General features: G+C 52.8%; 9 protein-coding genes across 9 annotated transcripts; 4 read left to right on the forward strand and 5 right to left on the reverse strand.

Moving 5' to 3' along the window:
* Positions 1-1,362: 1,362 nt before the first annotated feature.
* Positions 1,363-2,757, reverse strand: J4E90_004310 (uncharacterized protein; the record flags this gene model as incomplete). Its single annotated transcript, XM_051433875.1, has 1 exon — positions 1,363-2,757. One exon carries the CDS (start codon positions 2,755-2,757, stop codon positions 1,363-1,365), a length of 1,395 nt encoding a protein of 464 aa, XP_051292393.1.
* A 255-nt stretch (positions 2,758-3,012) lies between these two features.
* J4E90_004311 (uncharacterized protein) lies at positions 3,013-4,158 on the reverse strand (the record flags this gene model as incomplete). Its single annotated transcript, XM_051433876.1, has 3 exons — positions 3,013-3,065; positions 3,117-3,318; positions 3,370-4,158. 3 exons carry the CDS (start codon positions 4,156-4,158, stop codon positions 3,013-3,015), a joined length of 1,044 nt encoding a protein of 347 aa, XP_051292394.1.
* A 648-nt stretch (positions 4,159-4,806) lies between these two features.
* Positions 4,807-5,624, forward strand: J4E90_004312 (uncharacterized protein; the record flags this gene model as incomplete). Its single annotated transcript, XM_051433877.1, has 3 exons — positions 4,807-4,962; positions 5,063-5,307; positions 5,426-5,624. The coding sequence occupies 3 exons, from the start codon at positions 4,807-4,809 to the stop codon at positions 5,622-5,624; spliced, it is 600 nt and encodes a 199-aa protein (XP_051292395.1).
* Positions 5,625-6,976: 1,352 nt separating this feature from the next.
* Positions 6,977-8,223, forward strand: J4E90_004313 (uncharacterized protein; the record flags this gene model as incomplete). Its single annotated transcript, XM_051433878.1, has 2 exons — positions 6,977-7,031; positions 7,214-8,223. 2 exons carry the CDS (start codon positions 6,977-6,979, stop codon positions 8,221-8,223), a joined length of 1,065 nt encoding a protein of 354 aa, XP_051292396.1.
* A 1,077-nt stretch (positions 8,224-9,300) lies between these two features.
* On the reverse strand, positions 9,301-9,570 carry J4E90_004314 (uncharacterized protein; the record flags this gene model as incomplete). The annotated part of the gene is made up of 2 exons (XM_051433879.1): positions 9,301-9,399; positions 9,448-9,570. The coding sequence occupies 2 exons, from the start codon at positions 9,568-9,570 to the stop codon at positions 9,301-9,303; spliced, it is 222 nt and encodes a 73-aa protein (XP_051292397.1).
* Positions 9,571-13,177: 3,607 nt separating this feature from the next.
* Positions 13,178-15,806, reverse strand: J4E90_004315 (uncharacterized protein; the record flags this gene model as incomplete). Its single annotated transcript, XM_051433880.1, has 2 exons — positions 13,178-13,352; positions 13,930-15,806. 2 exons carry the CDS (start codon positions 15,804-15,806, stop codon positions 13,178-13,180), a joined length of 2,052 nt encoding a protein of 683 aa, XP_051292398.1.
* A 1,024-nt stretch (positions 15,807-16,830) lies between these two features.
* J4E90_004316 (uncharacterized protein) lies at positions 16,831-18,459 on the reverse strand (the record flags this gene model as incomplete). Its single annotated transcript, XM_051433881.1, has 1 exon — positions 16,831-18,459. One exon carries the CDS (start codon positions 18,457-18,459, stop codon positions 16,831-16,833), a length of 1,629 nt encoding a protein of 542 aa, XP_051292399.1.
* Positions 18,460-18,754: 295 nt separating this feature from the next.
* On the forward strand, positions 18,755-19,672 carry J4E90_004317 (uncharacterized protein; the record flags this gene model as incomplete). The annotated part of the gene is made up of 4 exons (XM_051433882.1): positions 18,755-18,766; positions 18,938-19,133; positions 19,183-19,514; positions 19,565-19,672. 4 exons carry the CDS (start codon positions 18,755-18,757, stop codon positions 19,670-19,672), a joined length of 648 nt encoding a protein of 215 aa, XP_051292400.1.
* Positions 19,673-20,009: 337 nt separating this feature from the next.
* J4E90_004318 (uncharacterized protein) lies at positions 20,010-22,032 on the forward strand (the record flags this gene model as incomplete). Its single annotated transcript, XM_051433883.1, has 3 exons — positions 20,010-21,132; positions 21,188-21,387; positions 21,433-22,032. 3 exons carry the CDS (start codon positions 20,010-20,012, stop codon positions 22,030-22,032), a joined length of 1,923 nt encoding a protein of 640 aa, XP_051292401.1.
* Between the last annotated feature and the right edge of the window lie 97 nt (positions 22,033-22,129).

The raw sequence follows: 22,129 nt of genomic DNA on the forward strand, positions 1-22,129 counted from the left end.
ATAGGCCCTGTCGGGCGGCGCAGCGAAAGCAAATACGAATATAGTCGCTCGCGTGAACAGGTCTTCGACTAAAACGTATGCTACCTCTGGATCGAGACAGGTTCGTCGTAGAACCTCAGCATCCACTAAGCCCAGCAAACCTAGGACACGATCTTCCGGTTTGAGGCATATATGTGAACACGATATAATCATCGTTATTGCAAGCATCAGGGCTTGTGCATTGACCGCCTCAACGTCTTTGGCACTCCTCCAGTCCTTCACGATGATTTGGATGGAGAATATTGTACCTTTCCCATACTTTTGTCTCTGTTCAATTTGCACTGACTCATCGCAAAGTTCCGCAAACTCGTGGCATCGTCTGAACTCATATTTGAGGCACGTCCACAAAGTTCCATCTTTAAGCGCGTCATTCAAGGTTTCCCAGCTGCATTCGTTATCCCCACAAAGGAAGGTCAGATCATGGGCCAACGCCGCTTCTTGTATGACCCATAGTCTTCCAAACCAGTCGTTCGAAACAATGTGATGGAGAGCGAGTTTCACTGGCATTTCGACGGTTTCAAGATTGAGTCTCTCCTCTTCATCGTCGATACTCTCAAAGTGGCGGCTGCGTTTGTGTTCTGCTAGTTCCTCAAGAAAGCGGAGAGCGTCAGGAATGCGTTCTTGATACTTCGTAGTACCAAGCCATACCCATACTTTCTTCGCTTGCTTGTAAACGCGATTCATTTCCCGGATCTGCACCATCTTCTCTTCATGATCCGCCTGATTGATACAAATAGCGTCGATCCAGATCGGCCGTACCGGCCTGGTATCTCCGCGGCGCGCAAGATACGGTAGTGCAGTATGTAAATTGCGATGCACTTGCGCAGTGCAGTCGTTCAGGGTAATGTTGAGACGTTCAGAATCAGAGCCCCACACATAAGATAGCGCATCGAATTCCAAGTCGGACTGGTCGAGACCAACCGTTTGTAGCCTCCAGGTATGGCCGTCCGCGGTCTTGTTGGAAGCGGCAGTGAGCAGACGGATGTAGCCTGCTGGCAACGGGTCGTGAACGAAAGGCGGAGGTTCTATCATGCTGGATCCGCGAAGAGAAAGGTGGAGCGTCGTGTTAGAGACTTAGCATCTGAAGTGCGGGGCGCGACTTCCGCATCCTGGGGAGAGTGGCAGTCAAAGAAGACATGTTACTAAGCTCGATCGAGATTAGGCTATTCACGGCGCCCGGCGGTAGGTGTGCGCAGTGTCTGCATTGACATTTGATTCGTTCAACAGTAGTATCTACGAAATTGAACAGGCCTGCAGCCTACATCAACATGAAAGCATACAAAACATGCGAGCTGGCGGTGATGTAGGCTCTAGACCTATTCATTATGTTTTATCGGTAACTTCGCTCTCTGCCCAGCGTCTCGCAAGCGCATCCATATGCCCTGGTGGATCGACAATAACAGTCTTTGCGGCACCATAGAACAGTACTTTCGGAACGTCTGTGATGAGCACAACCTCATGCGGGCCGTCGCCATAACCATCAGTAATCTCCAAGCGCTCGAGATTGAGATTTCGACAAAGCTCAAATATCGACTTGTAGTTGTCGTTGTACATATCCACAAACGTTATTTGGCGAAGTGTTTCTCTAAACAGTGCGATGAAATTGAGTAGCCTCGGGTGGTCGACTTTGGTGTCTCTGAAGACGAGATTCGCCACAGTGGGTACGTCCATGGCTGATGGAAGCGGTCTGCCGCCGAGGGTACTTTGGTGGAAGGAGCCATCCAGAACGAGCGTACGTAGTGCTGGAAAGGTGTCTCTGGTGATAGCCACGGTCGACAATGCTTGGGGTGGATTTTGTGGAAACCCACCCTCGCCAAACTCATCTCGGAGAATCAGGACCTCGACTTCGCTCGAGACCTTTTTGATGACTTGTATCGTAGCTTGTATTGTGAAGCAATGTAATCCGTTCATCTCCGCAACGAGTTCGAGTCTCTTGGGAAGAACGATAGATTGCGCTAGGGCGCTGAGGAGGAGGTCTTGACCTATCTGAATGCCTGAGTGCTCATATATGTACCAAAATATGTCGACGTCCTTGATCATTGCCATTTCTCGAAAGACTTCGGTGAATCTGCCCGCGACTCTCCTGGCGCAGTAATGGATGTTGACGATATTCGGTAGAGCTTCCAGACACGATAGAACGAGTTGCCAAAGCTGACTGCTCCTAACAGCATCCTGGAGTGTACGTGCAGTACTGCTGTGATAGTCATCGGAAGACAACCATAGCTCCGGGTACCAATCGAGCTCGCTCTTGATGATAGCCTGAGTCCTATTCAAAAGACCAGCTTCGAATACGTCTTCGTGCTTATAAACTCCACCAGTTTCCACGTTACCAACCTCTGGCAGGAGGTGCTCGGTGTAGCGAGAAGTGACGGTCAGTTTTCGAGTCCACGGGTTCAGATCCTTGCAATTCGCCAAGGCCACGAGGTTTTCCATGCTCTGCTTCGAGCATAGGTCGAAGGTGGTCTCGTCGAGTACTTTTGCAAGAGCCCGCCACGCGTGGTTGTAAATGGTGCGGCTCACGTATCTAAACGTGAGGAGTCTGGAAGCGCGGCATTGACCGCTGAGCGTTTCTTGCATACATCGTCTGTTAAGAGATACCGTTGTTTCCGTCAGTGCGGGTTGCAGTCCGCGTACCGCTTCGAGCAGGATCCTTTCGAGGAGTTCAGCGGGTAGTGACTCCAGCCGGCTCGTTGCCGCGGAGTATCGAGGAGTCGACATTGTCGCGGCGATTGAAGCTGGTGTCAGTTGCGAGGTCATGTAGCTGTCAGGATGCACGGTGAGCTTATTGAGGGCGCTGGGTGTTGAGTGTAGCTCGACTGTCCAGATCGCGCGCCTCAGGCAGGCGGCCACGCCAGGTGTGACCGTGCGCCTCCGCGGTGGAAGGAGCACCTCGTCGCACGACAGACTCACCAAGATTACACGTAGAGTTAATACATTCGATTAGCAGAAACTCGATTGATGATCAATTAACCTCTACAACCTCGCCTTGACTGCCTCAGGATCTGCGACCTGTACCATGATTTTGCCTGCATTTGTTAGTGACGTTGACTCTTTCAATGGTAATTGGACAGGCTTACCAGTGTTCTTTCCCTCGAACAGGCCGACTAGCGCGTCTTCGGCCTTGTTGATGCCTCCTTGGATGATTGTCTCTTTCCTCTTGAGGTTGCCTTCGGAGAGCCACTGCGCGAGCTGCTTCCTGGCCTCGGCGTACTTGTCCGCGAAGTCAAAGACGACAAAACCTTGCATGCGAATGCGCATTGAGATAATCATCATGTAGTTCTGAGCTCGGTTAGCTGGGCGCATTACAGCGACTTGAGATGTTTGACATACCTTTGGCCCTTGAGGCTTCTTCTTGTTGTACTCGGAGATCGCCCCGCACATGACGAAGCGCGCGAAAGGCTTCGCTCGGGAGAGGGCAAGGTCAAGGATCTCTCCGCCTACATTGTCAAAGTACACATCGATCAGGCCCTTGGTTGCAGCCCTGAACTTCTTTGCAAACTCCGGGTCCTTGTAGTTCAGCGCCTCGTCAAAGCCGAGTTCCTCCTTCAACCATGATACTTTGCTGTCCTCACCAGCGAGACCCAGAACCTTGGCGCCTTTCAGCTTCGCGATTTGACCGACCACACTTCCAGTAGCGCCAGCTGCACCGCTGACGACTACAAAGTCTCCAGCTTTGACCTGGCCGATTTCTAGGAGTCCAAAGTAGGCGGTAAGGCCGGTCATTCCCAATACGCCCAGCGCATCGGTTGGTACAGCCCCCTCCGGCAGATCCAACGACTCGACATGCTTCTCATTCAGCACCGAGTACTCGGACCATCCGCACATACCAGTCGCGTAGGTACCGACGAGGAATTTCTTGCTCTTACTCGCGACGATAAGGCCAATGCCGCTACCACGCATGACGGCACCAATCTCGACCGGAGGAATGTAAGAACGCGTTGGGTTTAGCCAGCCGCGCATCGCCGGGTCAAGTGATAGGTAGAGTGTCTGGAAAAGTACCTCGCCATCTTTGAGTGATGATGCCGATGGAACTTCTTGCTGCTTTGGTGTGAACGTCTTGCCGGCGACAACAGCGTCGACTGGCCGTTCGGCGAGGTGGATAGATGTATATGAAGGCATGTTGATGGATATGGTGGATTGATGGCAGACTTCTGAACGCTTTGTTTGACTTTCACGGTAGTGATCCGGGAGATCAGACGAGGAAGCAAGGTTCCTTTGAATGGAGATGGATGGTATGGGAAGTCAAAAGTAGAGACAGCTCGGCCGCGTTTGTAGTTCGTGTCCGCACAGATCCTCCACAGGCGTTCTGCGGAGAAGATACCGAGGCTCGGGTGGTCGTTTCCCGATTAGGACCGCTACATAATCCAAGGGCCGAACAAAGGAACCTCAACGGCCGTAAGAGTTACTAATCTTCAGTACGCAACGACAAATTGCATGTGTGCGCAGGGCTGACAGGCTCAGACTTTCAGGCATGTCTCGAGATGGTTCATAATCTGGGTAGGGCTCGACTAAGGCGTCGCTGGTCTATTTGCGTGGGCGCATGCCCACGTAATCACGTGTATAAACTAGTCAGATCTTGAATGTGCTGAAATGCCGAGGAACAGAACCATAGGGCCATCCATGCACATTGAACAATTACATCGAGATGTGACTTGCAGATTCGATGGTTGTTGAGTTCGAGAGGAAGCGACCTGACTGCCAAGCCACTAGGGAGTTCTGACTAAGCGAATCTCGAGCTCAGCATCATCGCGAAACCCAGCGGTACCAATGACCGCCAGCAACCTCACGATGCAGTCACTACGCAGAACAGCAGTGGCTGCTGCCCGGACGAGCCGCACTTCACTCCCGCGCCAGTCGCGCCGCTTCGCACACGATGAGCACGCTCACGGCCACCCGACCCCAGCCGCCGACGAGCCCATGGGTGTATGTCAACCGCCCTTTACCCCTCCCAGATGGTCCTAGGCTTCCGTCCAGGTTATCGCAGCACTACACGAAGAATGTTGCTGACTCAATTGGCATGCAGTATGGCTTCTTCATGACCATTGGGGTCATCCCCGTGGGAATCGCCGTATACGCCTTGTCGCGACCGGACGGCGAGAACAACGAGCCCTACATTACCCGCATGATCTCCAATGCGACGGCTGGACTACACGAGAAGTGGACTTCGCAGAACGACCACCACGTGCGCATGATCGAGCAGGCGGGTGAGGACAGGGTGCTGTTCGCGAACACACGGCCTCAGGAATACGTCGACATGAAGTTCCCAGAGTACGTATACCCATAATGCGGCACGCAGCCCTATAGGAGGAACTATGACTTGGGGTGAAGGCGAATTAGCGCACATGGATGGGGGATTGGTATGGAAGCCACAGGCTAACGAACACAGGATCATGAACGTCGGATCGCCATACAACGTCCCCGCCGGAAGCCAAGTGCAAATGGACAAGGTTATCGAGAAGTACAAGAAGCTGGCGTACGAGGACAATGAGCGCAAGCTGGAGAAGTTGAGGAATAACGACATCTCGTCCGAGACGCCCGTGACAGGCCCAAAGACTCGCGTCAAGAAGGCGCCCGACATGTTCTAGATAGAGATGAATTCTGCTCGCTAGATGTACATACTCAGGGAATGATATCCGTTTCATTTGTAGTGTCTGTTACTGTGCTTTGACAGTCGGTCTTTGGTATTCAGTATCGCATCGCTATTCCACCATTGTCTCCTGGCCGCCCTGATTCATTGTCAGAAAGCCTGCAATCTACGGAAACATGTTTCAACCATAGACCACTAACGAAACCGTCTTCTTACAGGACACTTGACGTAACGCTCAGGCTCATGTAGGGACGACGGAAAAAAGGCAAGACTCGAAGTGCGTTCGGTTCGCCTCTGCGCAAGTCATGAGCTCCTTATGCTGCTAGGGTAGTTTTAACCAGTAGAGCTGATGCTTTTGGAGATGTCTCTGGTCTTAGCGTGCTGCGCTCTTCCCTCGGCGGTTGGGTCTATTCATAGAGACAGTACCAGGCCCATCTGCATGGAGGGTGGCGGCCGTTGTTACAAGTGAAAATCATGTCCAACCATGTTACACAGTGACTCCCAGCACAGTCATACTGGGGGCGGTAAGGCTCAGCCACGTTGGTAGTGCAATGTGGGGTATACTGCCTGCGATATTATTGTGACGGAGGGAGCAGGCAGACTTGCGGGTTACAGTAGGCTCAATATTTTGGTACATGAGCATCGTTGTGATGGCTGCTGGCTTCCGTGGTGGTAATTCGGCGCGAAGGCATCGAATCTTGGAGTACCAAGGACTCCCCAGTATACTCGTAAGCATCGCAATGTCCCGGCACGAAGGCGTTCATGCTGACGAACCTAGCAGTCTTACGGTGTTTCGTGCGGGAAACGCACACGTCACGTTCCGTAGGGCAGTTGCTAGGGTTCCGCCCCACTTGACAGCGGGTTCCTGAACGGGGATCATCGCTGATTGGCGAACCGCTACACCAGCATTACCAGACCACGATGAATCCAAGGTGAAGTGAAGGGGAGGTTTGTAGGCGCTTCAAATGGCTAGACTAGTGTTCACTGCAAAATGCATTGCTTTTGACTTGGCCGCTCCTGTTGCTCGTCGAACCATGACAGTTTGGAACCTCATCCGCCCAACCTCGCCGCCTGCCAAATACCAACGAGTGAGGAACATTAGAGGTTACTAACGTTTTGTGAAGATCCGCCGGAGCACGACAAGACCATCAGCAAGGTATGAGTCCCCCTCAACCCAGTCATCTGTTGGTGGTGCGCAATCTCCGCTAGATTGCTGCAGTTGCATTCTTTTTCGTGCCTTTTCGTGGGCAATCGCTGAGCAGCAGTACTGGATCTTGGTCGACGGCTCTCGAAAAACCAAAACTAATCCAGAGACAGATGTCCAGTCCTGCCGCATTGCGCACTCGAAGCATGCCGCTCCTTCCCTTTCGCAGGAGGAAGGTAGTCGCGGCCGCTACGGCTCCAGGTAAGTTAGCGCTAGGGTGGACCCCTGGCGTCCCCAAACACAGCGCATCACCCATCGTCCTGATTGACGCGCCGCATAAACATCTTTCCTGTCCGCGCTGCGCTGCACAATTGCATTGTTTGGCCCCCCGATGCCGCTTCCTGAAACGCGCCTTCACAACGTTGGATGCTAACCCTCTCAAGACTCGGCCCCATTGCTCCCCGAACTCAACTTCACCGCCCGCAAGAGGAATGACATGAACGGGTCAGCTTGGACCACCGACGACACTTCTCGCACTGCGAACGCCGCACCAGCACGCACGACCTCGACCACCACCATGCCCTCCTACACTTCGCCCCGCAACGTCTCAGGCCCGCTAGCTGTCGACAAAGCCGCCATGGCTGCCGCCGCCGATGAGAACAGCCCGTGGGCCCGCCCCAACCACTACAGCACCCCCAACTCAAAGACGTCACAGTATATTGATAAGATCACACAAGAGAACGACCGCCTGCGACGAGAACTCAGGGCCGAGAAGCTCGCAAGAGAAGATGAGGCCAAGCGTGTGTCGGCTGCACAAACCAAAGCCGAAGACTCCCGCGCCGAGTACCAACATCTCCAAGTGCTCGCCGACACCAATGCGCGAGCCATAGAGCGGAAAGACCGGAAGCTCGAAGAACTCAAGGCCACACTAGACGCCGAAATACAAAGAAGGAAGTCCGCCGAACAGCGAGCCGAGGAAGCGCTGCGGATGCTGGGCGACACACGATCCGAGACGCAACGACAGCTTTCGCAAGCATACGAGATGAGGGGCATGGCAGACACGAATCTCGAAACCGCACGAGACGGCTTCAAGCGCATCACCGACGGCTACGAGAAGAAGGTCCGCCAAATCAACGATGAGCTCAACGAGCTACGGAGAAAGCGCCTCGAAGACGCCGATAAGATCAAGCGACAAGCCATCATCAGTGACCAGCTACAACACGAATCTTCGCGATCCACACGGGCCGAGGCCAAGCTGGTCAATCTGATGGAGGTATACAAGAAAGAGCACCGGAAAGAGATGGATGGTCTCATACAGGAAGCAGAGAGGCTGCGACGCGCACTGCCAGAGAAAGAGCGCGAGGCACAGAAACTTGTCGATTCGTTGGAGCAAACCCGCGATAAGATGCGATGGGTCATGACTCAACATGAACGGCAAACTGGGGGGAAATGAACGCCTCATCGTATACTCCACACGTCACCCAACAACCCGGTAAAGGGGGCATCGAGCGAGACGCGATATAGGACCGAGCCAGCATGCGCACCAAGCACGATCCGGCCTCTGCGGTCCCACACAATACGACTATAATGACCAAGCTTTGTTTCCTGGGCTAAATGGCAATCTGTAATATATTTGGATATGGCGTTGAGGTTTGGCATACATCACCACATATGCTGGGATGAATAGGCGTTTATTGGAGATCGTAGTCAGGCTTGACATTCTGACATTGCACGCGCCGGACACTGTTCGGCTGTTTTTGATCCAAGGGCTTTCAGCTGCTGGTTACCTATCTCACTTAATTCATCCATGTATTTGCATGTCGCACAGTCCTAACCAGCCATGCTTTCACTTTTTATTGCTAACACTCAAATTTTGAACTAGCCATTTCATCAGGCTGCGATCGATTTTGCCGTCGCCCGCCGTTGCTTCAGCCGCTGCCCACTCTTGGGCGCTCTTTCCTGGACCCTGACTCGCCAAGCAAAGCTCCATCGGCCCCTTCCGCGCTCAGTTCTGTTTACATCACATTCGAAAACGTCCTCACGGCGCGAGATGGCGCCATCACGTCAATCCCACAGGAACTCAGAGTATCGTGGGTGCGCTTCAATATTTACGGACTCTCACAATCGTCGGCGACCTGCACTTCACGAATCGCTCTTTCACTCTACGGTGTATATTGAGGGCATGACGGTAAGGGTAGCCACATCCAAAATAGGCACTCACTGATCACCAAGTTGACACACGTAGATTGAGCTCGAGTCTAACGCTCACACCAGCACTAAGCCACATGGAACCGTCTGAGTTGATTACAGATCCACCAATCAAAGTACAAGTACAACGTTACTGGACAACAATTGAAAATGCAGACAAACAACCCCCAAACGCAAGATGCGGAAGTCACTCTACGCGCGCCATGACGACCGCCGGAAAGTACGCGAAGGCTCAAGTTCGGAAGTTACGTTCGTCCTGCATGGTGGTCAGTCAATGCTACAGTGTCGCCTCAGTGTATACTCACTGAGATACAGCGTCCGTTTAGTTAACGGGAGTGCCGCACTGAATGCAGCATTTTCCAGGGATGACCCAGACCGTGTCTCCACGCTCGAGACAGGCAGGGCAGCGACGACCGGGTACCTACAACGATCAGTAAACGCCCTGGACGATGATCGCTTTTTTACTCACCGGCATAGTGACGATGCCTTCAGCGTCATTCATACAAGGAATGGCTACTCTGTCGATGGGCGTGTTCATCCACATGACGCTTCTGGGTAGGTGTCGGTGTTGGAGTTGCATCTTGGAGGACATGGCTGAAGCGAATGACAGTGATGATCTAGAAGAGACAGGCGAGCAAAATACGACTTGAGGTTTGAAGGAATGTGGAGCGACACTAAAGAATCAAGGTGAACAGAGCGAGTACCTCTCATCTAGGCCAGAGACGCTTCTTTATACATTCTCAACTTCCCGAACGGCTTCGGTGCACCAGGATTCTCTATCGCTAGCGTAACCCTTGTGCTTCGCAGTGCGCTTGTAGCGCCATCGGTCTGCAGTTTTCCGAATTCAAGGAGACGACTCTCTCCTGTGCCTCTGACCTGCACGATGTGCATGGTGCGTTGTACACTTCCAACGAGAGCAGATCAGAAAATGCCTGCGCCATGTCTATCCACCTGCCTGGGAGCATATGGACAGGTACATGTCAACCAGTATCCCGGGGACGCTAAACTTCCAGATCGTCTAGCTAACCGCAAGTCGCTCTAGAGGCTGTCAACGGCTGTATACACTGGTGCCACAAAGATTTGGACTGCGGAACCAATACCGGCACGCAAGGAGCTCAGCTGCATATCGTAATGGATCATTCTGACGCTGACGACGAAAAGATACGTTCCGCATGAGGTGTCCTTCACCAATATGCGATGAAACAACACTGTTGCCATCACACCAAGTCGAAATCGCCAAGCTGTTTTGAGATCATTTGATCAGAACTCAATGGCACCACTATGGTTTGCTACCCTATCTTTGCTAGATAGTGTACGTGCGTGTCACGGCACCGTCAGTTTCGCTGAGCCTCGTCGCTTTTTCATTTTGTCAAGTTCGGCGCTAACGAAGCCACGATTATCTACAAGCCCTGTAACATGCAGCCGCAAGCAAACTTACGCCCTATCCCTGCCTTTCTGCACAGTCTAGGCTCGCGATGCTTTTGCAGCCTTGCATGAGCCAAACCGTTTGGCGATACATCCCGCGACCCGCCGCCCGTTTGGACTGCGATCGCCGTTCCGTTTCTTAGCTCATACCGATAGCCGTCCTTCCGTGGTATGACCATCTACAACCGTCGTACGTTCACAGCGGATGTCAATTCGAGCTGTCCAATCTCAAGCATCTGAAAGATGCAGCCAAGCTACGAGATCGCGATCTGAGATAACGGCTTATCGTTTGTACTATACAATCCTTCGAACCCCGGTCCCTATCTTCCTCAGATTGAGGATGCGTTCCAAGCTCTTGTGTGCGGGGCAATATAGCCACGAGTCGAACTTTCGATCGACCAATCATGACTATCCTACTGACATCGCTAAGCTTCCTCTATTTGTGGATCATTACTTGGTCTTTTGTCGATGGGACTAACACATCTGACTTAAGCACTACTACACCTGAGGTATACTTCTGGATGAAGCACCGGTGTTATAGCCAGCAAAACGCAGCAGTTTCCTTCGCCTCTTACCCAGGCTTTTCCCATGCCAATCCTCCGGATATTGGAAGGGTGTCGGCAACAGTGCCTTTGCAAAGCTCTTTGTCCTCGCGCCCACGTTTCCGACTCAGACCCTGATGAGCTGCTTTGAAAGCCGTGGCACAGCGCTCAGTCCGATCTCGGCTGCATGCTTTGCGCCGCAGCTGAAACGGAGTAGGCATTCTCTGTCCCGTCTCTTCGTGCAGCACCCGTGGCTGGACGTTCTCTCCCGAGACCGACTCTTTACTCCCGAGTACTACACCGCTCCTTCATGTACCGATCCTCGGCATCGCTGGTCAGGTCATTTCGGCAACAGGTAGACAGTACGAATTCGAAACCCAGTTGCGTCAACGAACGGTACGAATTACGAGCGTTGGAAATGCTACGTTATTATTGTCGACCTGACAACTTACACGAAGATGCGAGGGTGTTATCCACCATTAGTCTGGCGCTAATCTGTAGACTGCATCCCCCAGACTAAGGGGCCGTCCCGTCCGCTCAACGTGTCGCATAAACCCGCGTGGTAACAATGGCACTGTCATGCTTCTTTCAGCAAGTGAGCTAACGGGCAAATTTACTCACTCATGGTCATGCGACAGCTGTATTCATCAAAGCTACCACGAATCCGGATTAACCAGGGTACACGATTGTGAAGACTTGTCCGGATCCAGACATACTGTCACCCCCGGGAAAATGAACCATATGGTGCTAAGTACCCACTAAGACTGTCGAAGCACGTTCGATAGTCCTCAGCGATCTTCCTCTCTAGTCATACACCGGGCTCGAGAGACCGCCTCAGCAGAATTAGTTTTTGGTCAAACGCTGAGAGTAAGACCATCTCGCAGCATGCCGAGTCTGATCCGTGGGGCCCACCCGTCAATCTCGTCACAGAGCGATAGCTGTCAGTCGCTTCGCTTCGCGAGCTAGCTACTCACATCATACTTCGCCGCTCCGTGCCCACTTTTGATCTGGTGCACGCGCTACACCGATGAATTCAGAGAAAGTCCCAACCCGACCAAGGCTCTTGTAGCATCCGCTCGGCACGGCTTGCTCGTATCCAGCTCATCACTACAGGTTGAATCACATCTGAACTGGGCATTCCATACACCACCGATGAGCAGCCGACGATGGCTACAAATGTAGCCATCTGCAAAGCTCAAAACCTCAGTTCCCGTTGATTGACAACATCGAACATGTTCCAGCACCAGTACCCGCGACTGGCCAAATGCATCCGCGTCCTGCTCAAACAACCAACAAGGTACTTTCTGCATGACGCACGACACCCAAGAGGTACAGCTTCAACGCCACGCGGAGTGAGTTTCAACATCTCCGTCACACAGCATCGGTCGAGGTACGTACCGCCAGGCAACATGCACGATAACGCCACAGAGCCGCATGAGGTCGAAAAGGTGGCCGTTGGTGATCATCAGCCTTGCCCTCCGAGTTCAGTCACACTGCAGGCGTCGCTTTTGTCTGCCTCGAGGAAACGTGTCCAGGCAACTGCCGTGTCAACAGTCGCAGTGTCGTACAAACCGCGGCTGTCGCTCGGGTGATGCTGCCGCGTGGGACGAGGTGATGTCAACACTTTCAGCTAAGTCTTTGTGCTTGCTGGTGCGAATTGATCCTGTGTTCCTCGAGCCGGTAGTCCTTCCTGGCCCATTCCGCGAAGCCGATAGGCGTTGGTTTCTGGGCGCATTTGCTGACACTTGGGCGAACACTATACCCCGAAACTGCCGACATCAATTCATCAAAGGCTGGATGCAACGAGACTGAATCTTGTTACACGCCGTGCGGATGCCTTCGTAAGAGATTCAGGATACATGTTCTTCTTATGATGTATAAATGCATAGCAAATTGAGTGGGTACCGCGCAGTGTATCGCACACACACACCGAGATAACATACAGTAAACTCCAAGACGGAGCATCGGTCACCGTCATAACGACGCAAGCCTTCTCCTCAGCCCACCACGCCGCTTATGCTTCTCACCCCACAACTTATGAACCAAATGCTGAGGCCGCGACAAACTCTCATGATCAAACTGGTTCCCACGCTGCACCCGCGCGCCTCTCGGCAACAACTAGAGCACAGCATTAGCCACAACACCACACTCCACAAAGTGTGCACCAGCTCCAAGGAAACAAGAAGATAGGTCGGTAAGTAGTAGCGGTCAGGAATAACAGATATAGTTGATTCAAGCCGTACTGACCGTCTTCGTGATGCGGACCAATAGCACACCCTTGGTGATGACACCGTTTGAGTCGTAGAGATGCAGCATGCGGAGGCCGGTCTGCAGACGGTCGAGGCGGAAGCATGCCCAACCGGCTAGGTCGTCCTTGCCGAAACGCTCTTTGTCGATGACTTTGAATCTGAAAGGAAGAGGTTAGCATGGACATGGTCAGTCAACGAATGGAATTCCGAGCAACGTCATGACGAGAGGAAACATCGCGCCCACGTCCAGTTGCGCATATCAAGGCTGTCTTCGCTGCGAAGGAAAGCCGTCACCAAACGGCCGATGTACGGAAGCCACAGCAGTATACCGCCTTGGCGCTGCAGCTGCCCCATAGCTCGACGCTGAGTACCGACTCTTTGGATCAGATGCAGAGTCATGCGGTGCCATCGAAGAAACGACGAGGCGCTGGCGCTAGAACGGCGTGAACGGGAATAACGGCGATCTGCAGGTGCAGTGATCCCGACCCTCATTCGACAGCCGTGCCACGACTGCTCACTCGGAATCTCTCTTTCAACGCTCGCCATACAACGTAACGGCGCGTATGCAGCGAAATGATGCAATGTCACCTGACCAGACCCCATGACCGCCATTCTACCACCTCTCTTGGTAGACCGGCAATAGCATTTGTGGGTGGGTGCGAGGCTGATGCTTGAGGCTCTCATGGCGACCTGCATGTACCTGACACGTAGCAAAAGAAAAGAGATGGGACTCACCTGACAAATGTCAATTCTTCCGTAACACCAGGAACATTGACGAACTTGACCATTTCACCACCGAAATCGGGGTTCGTGGTCCTTGCCTTATCGGTCTCTTTCTTCAGGTCGGGGTCGATGGTCTTCGTGCCTTTTCCATCACCGGGCACATGTTCGGAGTTGCGCTCTTCGTGCGACTCAACATGCAGCTCGACCTTGACATAAGGCTTTAGATCCTTTGGATCGTCTTCGTCGGGCGGCAGAGGAATGTCTTGTCCTGCGAAGAACTCAATGCTTAGGTTGAGGTCGTGATGAGTTATTGCGGTCTTCTGTGTCGCTGCTTCGCTCGTGCTGCGGTAGCCTTCTGGTTTGAGAACCCATCCGGCGGTACCTGCGAACATGGCTTCGTTTTGCATCATACCGCCGTCCCAGCGTTGCCAGTTCAGCGCTACTATCTGCACACCCGCACGCCAGAAGACGGAAGGGTTCAAGTTTGTTGATGTCAGCCGCGTGCCTTTGGGGTATGCGCGCATGAAGAAATGTTTGTTATGTTCGAAAAGTCGGACGGGGTCGTTCTCGTGAACTTCCATCAGTGTACCTTCTGACAAAGAGAACACGTGGGTAGGAACCTTCGCCTCTGGAGCATCGAGAGTTTTGTACGAGTATCCTCCTAAGTAAACGCCCAATCGTGATAGCGCTTCAATAACCTTGGGTTTCGGCGCTGGAGGGTTGTTCTCGTCATCTGGTCCGGCTTCTTTTGAGTCGCCCGAAGCCGCAGACTCGGTACTCATGGTATGTTGTAGCTGGGGCGGGGGCGCTGCCGCTGCCGCTGGCGCGGCAAGCGTTGTAGGTTGTGGTTCAGCCGCAGCTGGCTTCAGGTGTCCACGCTTGACTTTCACCAAGATCTTGTTGTGCAGCTCCTTCAGTGTGGGTAATTGGGCTTCGAGCAGACCCTGCGCTGGATCGAGAGGTAATTCAAGTAGCATGCCTTTCCAATACTCGTTCATGATCTCGACCATGATCTCCTGTTGCTCTGGACCAGCGTGTACTTCGAGACTGACAATCAGGGGCAGGTTCGACACAGCAAATGCGTAGTCCCTGATGATTACACACACCGCGCGAAACGTCATGTCTTTGGTCAAAGTGTAACCGTGGGTTACCTTAGGCTCGGCTCTCGATGTATAGGAAGCGGAATGCCAGGGCTGAACCTTGTTGGCGTCCTCGTGAGGCGGCTCTGATGTCTCTTGTTCTTCCTCCTCGGATTTGTCCTTGCTGCCAAACTTCTGGGCTAGCCTTTGACGAATGCTGAGACCGGACTTTGATTTCTTCTTGTCTTTTCTCGCATCATTTGATCCTGGGTTGCCTCTCGCCATTTCCTCGTCAGAACTGGAGTCGGAAAGCTCGTCTCCGTCCCAGACATCGACCTCGACGCAGCGACATCCTCGCATCAGGACGTTCTTGTAGGCATCAATGCTGGCGTCGCTTGACAGCTGATTGCCGGTAAGGTATGTGTTGTGGCTCGATGAGATGAAGTAGTTGGAGATGGGATGCGACTCGTCGACTGGTTGCGCAGGCTTCAGGACGCTTGCTGAGCCCGACATGAAGTAGTTGGCGAAGTTGGAGAATGAGCCGTCGGCCAGAAGCTCAGCGTTCTGTCCTGAGCATTCCTGCTCCTCAACCAGCCACTGCTGTTGCCCTTTCTTTGTCGTCAAGTCGTAGCGCGTTGTGATCTGGTCGTAGACTCTCTTGAGGTGTTGCGTAAGGAGTGGTGATAAGGCATCGACCTTGCGAGCTGCAACAGAGGCGGATGCTGTACCACCGCCTGCTTGAAGTTCGGGGTTGTCGACCTTGGGCGTACCCAGCTTGCTGTCTTTCTTGCTGTCTTTGTCGGGCAACATCTTGTGTTGATGTTACGAATACAGCGGGGTCGACGGGAGAACAAAGTCAGGAGGGGCGGCGAGAGGGTTTATACGCGGCAGCAAAGTGCAGAGTGGCAGCGGTGTATGATCCTGGACGCGTATGCGTGCCTGAGTAATGGCTGAATCCAGGCAGCTCAGCTGGCTCTGAGGTGTCAGTATCTCCTTTCCAATTGCGCAATTGGTTCATAGGCGGGTATAGTCAACATACATGCAATACGCACCAACAGTATGCGCAACTTAGTTTCGCGACTACAAAGCCTTTGTGGAGTGGTAGCGGGATCTAGTTGTGAAGGTATGAGGGGTGCGGGCCGCGACGTTGACGCGGGCACAATAGCCTCATGGTCAGCTCGTGCCTGCCTTGGCTTGCCGCACCGGCGTTTGATCATCCAATTGGTGGAGCACATGCATCGCTAATACCTGCTGGAGATTGACACGCAACTTCCGCCGTTTGCTGCATGCGCAAGGTGAATGAATGGGGGCTGCCCTGTTTGCGGCGCTGAGTGAAAGGGGTCTAGCTTTGACATGTGCCTCTGCAGCCTCGCCAAGCCCACCGACGTCACTCAGGGTCCAGCATGGCCAAAGATATCATCATTCGATAATCACTGACATTCTTGACGCAAATTACATTCACAATGGTCAAGTCACGGGAAGAAGCAGAGAGCAAAGTCCGATCTTGGGGGTTTGACCATGTGTTTACGTGGACCGATAGCCCGTGAGTATACAATCGCTCTACTACATTGAGTGTAGACTAACTTCCTCATAGCAATGCGCACTACTCGCCACACAAGCACAGCGGGAAGACGACACATCTTGTACTCAATGGCTCTATAACGTACACATACCCTAATGACCCCGACGCAACGAAGGAAACAATAGGTCCCGGCGCTAGATGGGATGTTGATGCGAACAAGGTGCACGAAGTATGGGTAGGGAACCAAGGTTGTACATATGTCATTGGAGAATGAACTATCGGAGCACTGCACGTATGCCCGTTCAGCACCGCTTAGCCCAAGAACCCATTCTGTCCCAAGTATTTGATAGCGTCGAGTGCCAATTGGTCTGCCTTGATCAGCTCCTGCTCTACCATGCGCTCGTACAATCCCTGTAGTTTTGTTTCCTTTGGAGGATGATGGAATTTACATTTGCGCAGATACGGGCATTTCCCGTTGCGCTTCCAATTGCTACACACACTCGTTTCCTTCTTTGCGGCGACTGGTGCCCGCGGGGGAGGAGGAACTCGAATGACTGGTGGAGCAATCTTTGAAGATGTGGGTTCTGGCGCTTCGTCGCTGTCTTCTGACTCGGACTCGGACTCCTCTTCCTCTTCTTCGGAACTTGATACCACAGATGACTCTGATAGCACTGAACTTTCAGCCTCAGACTCTGTCTCGCTCTCGTATCCTAAGCCCAGATCCACCACGCTCGGCGCAGATTGTTTCTTTATCATGCTCTCGTGAAGTTTCTTCCGTAAAGCCGCGAGCTCTTCTTGTCTGCGGTTCTCGGCATCCCGTTTTGCGCTGTCTTCCTTCTTGGTCGTATTTTCCTGCCTCCTTTCGCGAGGCTTCGGTTGCTGAATCTGGTTGTCGTCGCGGTGCTCTCTCGGTGGCTTGCCACTCACTCTGCGCAAAAAGTCGATCTCGGCTGCTCGTTTCCTCGCGGCTTCCTCTGCCTTCTCCACAATCCTCTTTTGTGTAGGGAAATTTCGTCTCCTGTCCTTGATCCATGCAGCGACCTCAGCTCCTGTTTGAATGCTAATCATCTCCCCTCCATGCTCGAACGCGAAGCCCCCGCCCTTGAGCTTCTCCGTGTACGCGGCTTCTTCGTCGATGTCCTCTTCATCGCTGCTCTCATCAGGAACTGGCTGCTTCGAGAGTCCTAGATTGACCTTGCGCTTCTTATTATCAGGTCGCACCACGGGAGGTGGAGGCAGTGAAAAGCCGAAGCTGGGCACCTGTGGTGGTACGGCGGCCTTGGCCCTCGGTGGCTTCGAACTTGGCTGCGATTGGTTTTGCTGCTGCTGTGCGTTGTTGTTTCGGTCGTTCAGTTTTCTCTTCTGACCGGCGTGTTGAGGCGGCGAATACTGAGGGCTCGGTTGGTACTGATGGGATTGTGGTGACTGGGGAAAGGGGACGTTGCCTGTGGTTGTCATATGGTTGGCGTATGCTGCCATCGACTGTACACCGGCCGGTGTCGACATGTATGACATGACCTGGGCGAGCGCGTTGGGGTCGTATTGCTGCTGTGTCGCGCCATATGTTTGCGCGCCGCCGGTGAAGGACGTGTTGTTGTAACCATTCGGAGAGGCGCTGTTGGGCGACGCATTCGCCTGGTATTGTCCGTTACCAGCATTGTAGCCTCCCCTGTTATTTGCGCCACCTCTGTTGTTCTGATAGCCTCCTCGCTGGCCTCCTCTGCCGCGCGCATCTCCGCGACCGCGACTCTGCCCATGACCACCTCTTGGATTGCCTCCAGAGATATCGAAGCCCCCTCCCCGGTTTTGATTGCCGCCTCTCCCGCGGCCCCTATCACCGCCTCCCCGGGCAGGGCCGCCCCGTTGACTCGCGTATGGTTGCTCGCTGGATGTAGCCTTCGGCGGCGGCGGAGGCGGAGGAGGAAATCTGAAGGACGACATTATTGTGGTTGAGAAATCGTGTTGCGCGCGAAAAATAGTGCTAAGACATTAGGTATAATAGTTACAAGGAGCGAAGGTAGGGTGAGAATCGCGAAAACGCTGGGAAGGCTGTTGCAGGACATGCGACGCGCCTCGGGAGTCCGCAAATCCCAGAAGTTCCTTATCGATACCACTAGCGCAGCGCTAGTGGTCACCCAAAGCACTCTCACCATCAACTCCATTGTCTATATCCGCCATGTCCAGGTAGCGACCGATTCTCTGCTCTTATACCCATGAAGCCTCCAAAGCTGCGATCATGTTCATACTTGTAAGTTGCTCCCAAGTCCATTGTCGCCTTCATCTCCTACGCGCTTTCGCTCTGCGCGTCAGAAAATTTGAGCGGATGAGAAAGACGGGACTTGGCTATGACTACGCGTAAAGCAGTCGCCGGGGATCGCGTCGTGCGCATATTGTGGATCTTGTACTGATTCTTGCACAGACCACGATTCAAGACTTGATACAAATCAAGCCGCAGGACTTCGAGAAGCCTAGCGCACAAGCTATCAAAGATGTAGTCAACGACAAGTACAGCAATAGGATCGTTCCTGGCATTGGCCTATGTCTCTGTATGTGGGATCTAATTTCTGCGACCGAGGGTTTGATCGGTCACGGGACTGGGCTTGTCAACGTTAACAGTAGGTACTACTACATCCCTCCTAGAAACTCCGCTTACATGCAACGCAGTCGAATTCCGTATGACTGTCTTCCGCCCTTTCCGTGGCGAAATCATCTACGGACGGATCAAGTCATCCAACGAAGAAGGCATCATTCTTGACCTGGAATTCACATCGGAAGTCTTCGTTCCCTACCAAAATCTACCAGAGAACTCGTCCTTCTCTAAAGCGGAGATGGTGTGGATCTGGAACTCCGAAGGCACAGAACTTTTCTTCGATAAGGGCGAGCCAGTTCTGTTCAGGGTAGAGCATGAAGAGTGGTACGACCAGAGACCGACAATTATTGAAAAGGATGAGAAAGGCGAGATCATCGAAGAGAGACCGACGGCCTGGAAGATCATCGTAAGTTTTCTGAAATGCCAATACCTAAGCATGTCTGACGTGTAATTTAGGGCTCAATGGCTCAACCTGGTCTTGGTCCTACTCTATGGTGGGCTGAAGGCGGAGAAGAAGAAGAGGGCGAGGAAGGCGATGTCGATATGGAGGGTGCCGAGGAATGAGCGCCTCCGGACGGCCACTGCTTGTTATTTAATCTAGTACACGAGAATATGGCAAATTTCACGGCGGCTTGTGCTTGGTTAGTATGTCAGCACGAAGCAAAATTCGCTCACAACCCTTCAGCCACACGAAATTCTACCTTCATTGACGCGTCTAGCCGCTACAGGAATGTTCTGCGTTGAGAAAACATCATCACACAGCGCTTTGTAAGCGCAATGCAAGATGTTCCTCGCCAATGCAGGTGCATTCCAAGCAAACAAAATCGCTTTAAATACCTGCTAGGCTGCCCTCGTGTACCCTTCTCAGCCACACAACATCAACGACAATATCAACATCAACATGCCCGATAGTGGTACGGTCGAGAGTAAGATCACCAGGAAAAATGATCCAGATTCCTGGACGGATGTATTTACGCTCGATCCTGAATATCATCGCCTGTACGAACTTACACTGTGTACCTATTACGACGACCCAAAAGCGCCAGTTGACGAACTACTTCAGTCCAGAGGACCTCCTTCGGCTTTCTCTGTCCAAACGCTTTGCGCTGCTATCCAGAAGAAATGCTCTCTCACAGCCTTCAAAGCATATCTACAAACATACGCGGGAAGTCCTGGGTTCCAAGAGACCTTGACCAACCACGGCTGGCCTCTATTGTACCATGCGGCTGAACGCAACTCTGTCAAGATGGTATCTGTTCTTCAGCAACACGGTGTCAACACTGAAGTCCCGAACAACACCTTTTCTATCCCCTTGCTAGCATACGTAGCAATTCATGGTCAAGCAGAAGCTATCGACACCAGCGAAGTCATGAAGCTTGTGCTTGCCAATGGGGCCAATCCTACGGTCATACCCATGGACATGTGGGTCAAGTTCTTGGAAACGCCCCAAGACGAGCCTGTTGCCGCGATCTCGGTTCCTAGATCTGCCTTGCAGAAGTCAGCATGGTGTACCCCGACGATCCGGCCTGTTCTGGCTCGAGCTTTGCACCTGACCCATCGATATCTACTGTCCTTGGCTTACAACATAGCACCGCTGTATGCCAGAACGCGTCAAATCGCCAAAGGAAACAAGATGCTTGAGCTTACGAAGCTTCCATACTTCCTCGTTGGCCGGCGATGTGTGACGAGATTGGTCATGAAGAAGGTTTACTCGCACATCGCTCATCGTACGATGAAACCACTGATCATGGCGTTCGCGGGTGCGTCTGGTCACGGCAAGACAGAACTAGCCAGATCGATGGGACAGCTTCTATCCGTGGATACCGTATCGATCGATTGCGCCAGTTGCGGTGACGTTTGGGCACTCTTCGGGTCGACTGCGGGCTGGGATCGGAATGAGGACGGGTCGAAGCTCAACAACTTCCTGACTGACCACAGTGGAAAGCGATCGGTTGTATTCCTAGACGAATTCGACAAGACTGATCAGAAAGTTCGGAACGCGCTTCTCAACATCATGCAGAGCGGTAAGTCTCCTACGTCTTTGACGATGCGCGCGCACTATGAGCTAACCTTGAGCAGGTGAGTACGAAAATCGGCGTTCCAACAACGGTGTGGACTGCAAACAGACAATATGGATCGTTGCGACGAATTTCGGTGACGACGAGATCAACACGTACTATGCGAAACACATCGAGAGGCTCAGTGAGAAGCAAAAGCACAATCTCGACATCAGACCCCTCCAAGTGAGTCTGGCACAGAGGTACGGTAGCAAGTTTGGAGTAAGTACTTTTCTTTCAGCCACGCGTGTCCGCTAACCAGTCTAGATGCCGTTCACCGGGCGTCTGCATCTCTTCGTTCCCTTCCTCCCATTCTCGCCCTCTGAGTGCGCTGTCGTACTTCACAAATTTATGCTGGAATACGCGACTAGTATTCGCCAACCGATCGATCACGATCTCAGCGTCATCCGCTACATTGGACATTGTAGATTATCACTCGTCGACGACGGCAAGATATGCACCGCCTTGACCGAGAAGTACTACAGTAAGGATCTCGGGGCGCGAAGCTTGGACAACGCTGTCAGGGAGGTCAGGGACGAACTTGCGGACAAGTACAGCGAGACCGACGTCCTTGCCACGGAAGATCTCAACGACGGGCCTCTTCAGACATTCATCGTGCGTCGATTCCTCATCGCGGATGATGTCTATGAAGTTGGGGTGTTCACGGATGGAACGAGTGGTGGAGAGGAGGCAAACAGTGATGAAGACGAGGTAAACAGGGATGAAGACGAGGTATACAGGGATGAAGACGAGGTATACAGGGATGAAGACGAGGTATACAGGGATGAAGACGAGGTATACAGGGATGAAGACGAGGCAGGTAGTGATGAAGGTGTGCTCCGCGCACAGATTAGGTGGGGAAGATGAGACAGTCAGCGATGATTACGACGGTTTTTACTAAGAGCGTAGCGGAGCTGTCACGACAGACATGTATGATTACTAGAATGATGTAAGAGAAAAATTG

The sequence above is a fragment of the Alternaria incomplexa genome (genome assembly GCF_024043165.1).
Source record: "Alternaria incomplexa strain BMP 0042 chromosome Unknown scaffold_5, whole genome shotgun sequence".
NCBI classification, from domain to species: Eukaryota; Fungi; Ascomycota; class Dothideomycetes; order Pleosporales; family Pleosporaceae; genus Alternaria; species Alternaria incomplexa.